The sequence below is a fragment of the Cynocephalus volans genome, chromosome 14, assembly GCF_027409185.1.
Source record: "Cynocephalus volans isolate mCynVol1 chromosome 14, mCynVol1.pri, whole genome shotgun sequence".
Taxonomy (NCBI): domain Eukaryota; kingdom Metazoa; phylum Chordata; class Mammalia; order Dermoptera; family Cynocephalidae; genus Cynocephalus; species Cynocephalus volans.
Window position 1 is genome coordinate 11,010,014 of NC_084473.1, and position 7,031 is coordinate 11,017,044.

At 58.5% G+C, this 7,031-nt stretch overlaps 1 protein-coding gene across 1 annotated transcript; it reads left to right on the plus strand.

Annotated features, from left to right (window-relative positions):
• Positions 1-680: 680 nt before the first annotated feature.
• On the plus strand, positions 681-2,168 carry KCNF1 (potassium voltage-gated channel modifier subfamily F member 1). The gene has a single exon (XM_063077602.1). The coding sequence runs from the start codon at positions 681-683 to the stop codon at positions 2,166-2,168; it is 1,488 nt and encodes a 495-aa protein (XP_062933672.1).
• The last annotated feature ends 4,863 nt before the right edge of the window (positions 2,169-7,031 follow it).

A 7,031-nucleotide genomic window follows, 5' to 3' on the forward strand; every position in this document is an offset into this window, starting at 1 on the left:
AGGGACGTCGCAGCCCGAGCCGGCCTGCCGCCGTGACGCTGGGGTTGGGCCCCTTGGTGGCCCGCTGCGCCCTGGAGGGGCGGGCAGCTGCGCCCGTGTGCCCAGGGTTAAGCCGTCCCCCTGCAGCTGCCGCGCGTGCCTTGCAGAATTTCACCAGAAGAGGGTACAGTTGGAAAAGCTCTTGACGTCAGGCTGGAATCTCTATTGTGTTTAGAAACGGCTCGGGCAAAGCGAGCCCAAGTTCGCTCTGCGCACACCTCGGCGGGCGCCGTGGGTCCGGCCGCTCCCGGACCCGCCGCCGCCGCCCGCGCGCCCCAGGCCGGAGGACGGTGCCCGCCGCCCCCGAGGGGACCCCGCTCCCGCCGGCGGCAGAGCCGAAGCGGAGGACCGCGCCGCCCGGGAGCCGGAGGTGAGTGCCCCGGACGAGGCCGGTGGCCGCGAGAGCCCCCGCCGCCTGCCCCGGCGCCCGCGCCCGGATGCCCGCCCGGGGCCCCACCGCCCGGTGCCTGCCTCCCCCGCGGCGCGCCCCCGCCGGCGGCCGCCCGCTGTGACCGCCCTTCTCGGCAGGCGGGCGCCGGCCTGACTGTCCCCGAGGGCCCCGCCCGGGTGGGACCCGCCGGACCCCCAGCGGCGGCGGCAGGTGGCGCGGAGCCGAGGCTCCGAGGGGACGCGCCGGAGGGATGGACGGGCCCGCGGAGCGCAGCGTCCCGGAGGAGCCCGGCGGCCGGGGCTCGGCGGCCGGCGACGACGTTGAGATCGTCGTCAACGTAGGGGGCGTGCGGCAGGTGCTGTACGGAGACCTGCTCAGCCGGTACCCGGAGACCCGGCTGGCGGAGCTCATCCACTGCTTGGCCGGCGGCTACGACACCATCTTCTCGCTGTGCGACGACTACGACCCCGGCAAGCGCGAGTTCTACTTTGACCGGGACCCCGACGCGTTCAGGTGTGTCGTCGAGGTGTACTATTTCGGGGAAGTCCACATGAAGAAGGGCATCTGCCCCATCTGCTTCAAGAACGAGATGGACTTCTGGAAGGTGGACCTCAAGTTCCTGGACGACTGCTGCAAGAGCCACCTGAGCGAGAAGCGCGAGGAGCTGGAGGAGATCGCGCGCCGCGTGCAGCTCATCCTGGACGACCTGGGCGTGGACGCGGCCGAGGGCCGCTGGCGCCGCTGCCAGAAGCGCGTCTGGAAGTTCCTGGAGAAGCCGGAGTCGTCGTGCCCGGCGCGCGTGGTGGCAGTGCTGTCCTTCCTGCTCATCCTCGTCTCGTCGGTGGTCATGTGCGTGGGCACCATCCCCGAGCTGCAGGTGCTGGACGCCGAGGGCAACCGCGTGGAGCATCCCACGCTGGAGAACGTGGAGACGGCGTGCATCGGCTGGTTCACGCTGGAGTACCTGCTGCGCCTCTTCTCGTCGCCCAACAAGCTGCACTTCGCCCTGTCCTTCATGAACATCGTGGACGTGCTGGCCATCCTCCCGTTCTACGTGAGCCTCACGCTCACGCACCTGGGCGCGCGCATGATGGAGCTGACCAACGTGCAGCAGGCCGTGCAGGCCCTGCGCATCATGCGCATCGCCCGCATCTTCAAGCTGGCGCGCCACTCCTCGGGCCTGCAGACCCTCACCTACGCCCTCAAGCGCAGCTTCAAGGAGCTGGGGCTGCTGCTCATGTACCTGGCCGTGGGCATCTTCGTCTTCTCCGCCCTGGGCTACACCATGGAGCAGAGCCACCCGGAGACCCTGTTTAAGAGCATCCCCCAGTCCTTCTGGTGGGCCATCATCACCATGACTACCGTGGGCTACGGGGACATCTACCCCAAGACCACTCTGGGCAAGCTCAACGCGGCCATCAGCTTCCTGTGCGGCGTCATTGCCATCGCCCTGCCCATCCACCCCATCATCAACAACTTCGTCAGGTACTACAACAAGCAGCGTGTCCTGGAGACCGCAGCCAAGCACGAGCTGGAGCTGATGGAGCTCAACTCCGGCAGCGCAGGCGACGGCAAGGCCGGGGGCTCCCACGGTGACCTGGACAACCTCCCACCAGAGCCTCCAGGGCAGGAGGGGTCGGGCTGGAGCAGCCGGCTGAAGCTCTCCCACAGCGACACCTTCATCCCCCTCCTGACAGAGGAAAAGCACCACAGGACCCGGCTCCAGAGTTGCAAGTGATACGTGGGCGCCCCTGGCAGAGATAGACTGGGCTGGTGGATGGATGGACAGTGTGGCGGCATGGCAGTGACAGCTTGAGGGGGGCTGTCCTGTGTCCCCCTGACCCTTCTTGAACAGACTCAGAAGGCCCTCCTGGGTGCCTCCGACAAGGCCGGGTAAGACTCCCTGGTGTTGCCAGCTGTCCAGGAGCAGGGAGAGAGGGTTGTGCAGGAGCCACAGGGCTGTGTGGGGTGAGTGGAGGCCGCGGCCCAGCTGGCAGCAGAGCTATGCCAGCTTCTGTACCTCCTTCAATAAAGCCTCCTGCTCTGTGCACCCTCCTGTGTTGTGGGTTCTGTCACAGGCTGGCTGTCACCCCTGAGGGTGGCTCATGCACGCCCCAGTGTCAGGCCAGGAGGTAGGTGTGCAGCCCAGGGGGGTGGGGGAGCTATTTTTAGTTGAGAGCTAATTAAAGCAGGGCTCCTAAGCAGGGTTCAGTGCCAAGGAGCCCCGCCACATTCCAGGAGGCTCTGTGCAGGCAACTCTTCCCCTCTGTTTCCTTCTGGGGGAAAAGCTTGCTCCCTGAGCACTCCCAGGAGTGGGGCTGTTCACAGAACACACTGAGCAGCGTGGTGACCGCTTCCTTATCACTTGTGTGGGGCCCTTTTCACAACTTCTCTCTTTTCCTTCCAGCCACCCTGCTGGATAGGTGTCCCCATTTTACAGATTAAGAAACTGAGGCCCAAGGCCACACAGAGCAGGGATTCTATCCCAGATGATGATCCCAAAGCCCATGTGTTCTTTCTGATACCAGTAGTCTTGGGACAGAGGCATCTGCCTGGGCTCACGACAGGCGCATCTGCAGACCAGGAGAGGTACTGAGCTTCCTCAGTGTGGGGTGCCTGTGCTCCAGCCCATCCTTCCTTCTAGCCCTGATACCTTTGAGCCATCTGCTGAACGGACAAACCTGAGCATGGCCCAGTGGCTCACTGTCAGCCTAGTCAGAGAACCCAGGGGAACAGAGTCAGACAGACCTGGGTTTGAAGCCCAGGGAATGAGGAGGAGATCTGAGATGGCTTCAGGCTTAAACACTTTTCTCCAGTGTCCCCTTCCCCTCAACTCCCTTACTGGCTGTGTGACCTTATGCCTGTTGATTAACCTCTCTGATCCTCATTCTGATCATTTAGTAAATCGGCATATAATAACTATTTCAGATAATCATGGTTCTTAGCACAGCACCTGGCACTTAGTAAATGCTTAATAAGTGGTAGCTGTTTCTGTTACTCTGTTCAGGAGGGAGGTGGGTTGCACAGTTGCCCACTCTGGCTTCCATACGTCTCGGATGGGCACCCAGGTGGAGGAGGGGTGGGGCAGGGCATTGTCAGATTGTTCTTAGTCGAAGGCTAGGAGTTGGCCCTGGCAGGCCCCTCTCTCTGGCTTTCCACCTTCCTGAACCCGAAAGCTCTGTCCTTCCATCCCCTACAGAGGCAGCTGGTGCAGAAGAAGGAACCCTTTGAGGGGGCACAGGAGGGAGGGAGTGGGGAGGAAGACTAGATGGGGGAGTTGGGGGTAACTCTGGGTCTGCCACCATCCCAGGCCTGTCTTTCCCCTTCTCCGGGCCCTGGCTTTTCCATATGTATAAAAAGAGATGATTTCTCAGTTCACCTTCCAGGTCTGACTTTCTATGATTTCAAAGTCTTAGGCTGGGGATGCTCTGTAGTGGGGACTCCAGGAGGTGGGATACTATCATTGGAGGGGACCTTGGAAGGGGAGGTCTTGGGAGAGAATTAGAGCCATCCCTGTGGAGTGCACGGCTTGGCTTTAGAGTTGCAAGTGACATGAGGCCACCCCAGGCAGAGATAGATGGACAGTGGGGCAGGAATGTCAGCAACTGCTTGAGAGGAGCTGTCCTGTGTCCCTCCAGCCCTTTCCTGAGCAGACTCTGCAGCCCTGCTGGGCACCTTTGACAAGGCCAGGTGAGGCTCCCTGGGGTTGCCCTGAGCCAATGTGTGTGCCCCTCCCTCACACGTTTCTCCAGGAAGATGCTGGGTTGGGTGACCATCAAAGGTAGAGGAATGAGCAGGTGGGGGCTGGGGACAGGGGACTCAGTGGGAGAGGGGAGAGGAGCTGCCCAGCCTCTAGTCGGGAGAGAGGGGATGCTGTGGGGAGTGTAGTCTGTGCATCCCTGGGGCTCAGTCAGGTTGCCAAATGGGTGGGGTTGCCTCTCTTGTCCCCTTTGTCCCAAGAGTCCTTAGGAAGCCCCAGAGCCTGTGCTGGCTGGAGGGCTGTGAGCCCTCAGAGAGGGGAGAAACTCAGGGATTGCAGAAAGGCCAGGATGACTCAGGATCAGGAGGCTGCCTTCACAGCTACAAAACCATCCTGGAGTTTAGCTTGTCCATTGTAGGGAGGAGGAGACTGAGTCCCAGAGAGGCGGTTTGTGTGAGATCCTCACAAATTAGAGTTGACAGGATCCTGACCCCAGAAGAGCTCAGATTGTGACAAATAATCCTTATACCGTGACATGCTTTTTGTCCTGGAGGAGTGACCTGGGGCCTTTGGGAGCCAGAAGGAGAGGCAGCCCACTTCCCCTGGGGAGTCTTTCTGGGGCCCATGTTCTTGAACTTTGCTGTATATTAGAACCACCTGGGGAGCTTTAAAAATCCCAGTGTCCAGATTGCACCCCATACCTATTAAATTAGAATCTCTGGGGGATACACCAGCCATCAATATGTTTTTAAACTTTAAAGTGCACATGAGTCACCCAGAGATCTTGTTAACATGTAGATTTTGAATCAGTAGCTCTGGGTGGGTCCTGAACTTCTGCATTTCCAGCAAGTTCCCAGAGGAGGCTGCTGCTCCCAGTCCCTGGACCCCACTTTGAACAGCAAGAGGCCAGAGCAGCAGTTGGCAAACTACAGCCTGAGGGCCAAATCTGGCCTGCTACCTGTTTTTGTACAGTCTGGGTGTTAGAAATGGCTTTTAAATTTTTCAATGTTTGAAAAAATTCAAAGAAAGAATAACACCAACAAAGCCTCGTTGGAATAGAACCGTGCCCGTCTGTTCTGGGATTGTTGGTGGCTGCTGTCGAGCTACGACGACAGAGTTAGGCAGCTGTGACAGAGATCACATGGCCCTCAAAGTCTCAGTTATTTACTACCTGGCCCTTTAGAGAAAGGGTTTGCCCATGCTGGGCTATAGCAAATGATATCTTAAGCTAGGCCTTAATACCTGTGACAGCGTGAGAGACACAGGGCTGTGGGACCCGCTTCAGAGAGGGGGAGACCCGCTCCTAAACCCCGGGGCAGTTGTGGGGATCACACTGAAGCAGCCTCCCTTTCCATCCCTCTCACCGTCCCGGGGCTCAGCTTCTCTCTTTCCTCCTGGGAACCCCCAACTCTGGTTCCCTGCAGCAAGTTCCCTGCAGCTCCAGCTTCTTCCCTGCTCCCCAACTCTTGTCCACGGCCCTGTGGGGTCGCCCCATCCTCGGGACCATTGCCTCACACAATCTTCTCCGGCTTGGAGAATCTCACAAGTCTGCTGTAACCCCCTAATGTCTAGTGGGAGAGAGAGGAGAGATGCTTCTTAGAGGTGCAGAACGTCCAGGGAAAAGGAAAGCCAGGCGTCATTGGGTGCAGCCCCCTGTTCAGACGGGAAAGCTGCAGCTCGGGGCATGTCCAGGTGAGGGAGGAGGATTTGCTAGAGGCCTGAAGGGCATCACCCATGTGAGGGGTCCACCTCGTTCTACTTCTCAAAAAGCTGGGAGCATGCAGTGAACGCCATTTCCAAAACAGAATTGTGAGTGCAGGACCACGTGTGCACCTGCGTATGTAAAAGCAGACTGATTCCTGACTTCTAAATGATAGGACACATGGCAGACACTATCACAAACAATTTCATTTTAGCCTCAAAATAACCCCATGCAGTGAACTAATTATCCTCAGTTTTACAGATGGGGAAACTGAGGTCTAGAGGTCAGAAGCAACAGGCTGGTGGTGATTGTGCTGCTTGTTGGTGGCAAAGGTAGGGGCTGTGCCCAGAGCCTCCAGCTGACACGTGTATCTGGAGCCAGATCATGCACCTCTCCTGGCAGCTGTCAAAGCTCAGTGCCCAGCAGGCCCCACTTAAGGTCTGACCCCAGCTTCCTAATAAGGTGAAGGATGCCATCATCTGATCTCTCTGGAAGGCATTACTTCATGAACCGTGCACTGGTTCTGGGGGTGGTGTTTTTTAAGGAAAGAAAGAGAAGGTAAACACATTTCCTTGGACGAGCAGCTTTGGGCCAGATGCTTGGGCCATAAAGAGTTCAGGATCCATCCTGGCAATGGTAGGAGGTGTTTGAAGCTTCAGCCTCCCGTCTGGGATCTGGAGGTACCAAAAGGAAAACAGAAAAAAAATCTGTGAAAACAGCAAGACCTGGAACTATTTCACACACACTCCCAGATGAAAACCTGGTGGGAGGTAGCTTTCACCAGCAATTGCCCTGGGGGTACAGTGATGGTTGTTCACTGCCCTACCCGGGGGGCTTCAGCCAGAGAACAGCCCCACGTGGGGAATGCTGGAGAGGCAGGGGACCTGCCTCCCCCTCTCCCTGGCTGCCTGCTCCTCCCATGCCCCACAGAGAGGATAATTAAATGTCTCCCAAGTTTCCTGTCATCTCCCAGGGAGACGAGGGATGGGGGGTGTTTCCAGAGAGGCCTCCCACCTGTGCACCCATGGAGACAGTTCGGTGTACCCAGTGCGCCTGAGAATGCATTTTACCAGGAGACCTGGGGATTTCATGGATACCCATAATCTGAAGCGGCTCCCCCTAAATGCTTTTCTACACTTGTAATAGGCCAAGACGTAGCTACAGGGATGAAGTGGGTTTCTAAGAGGAAAAAACAAAAC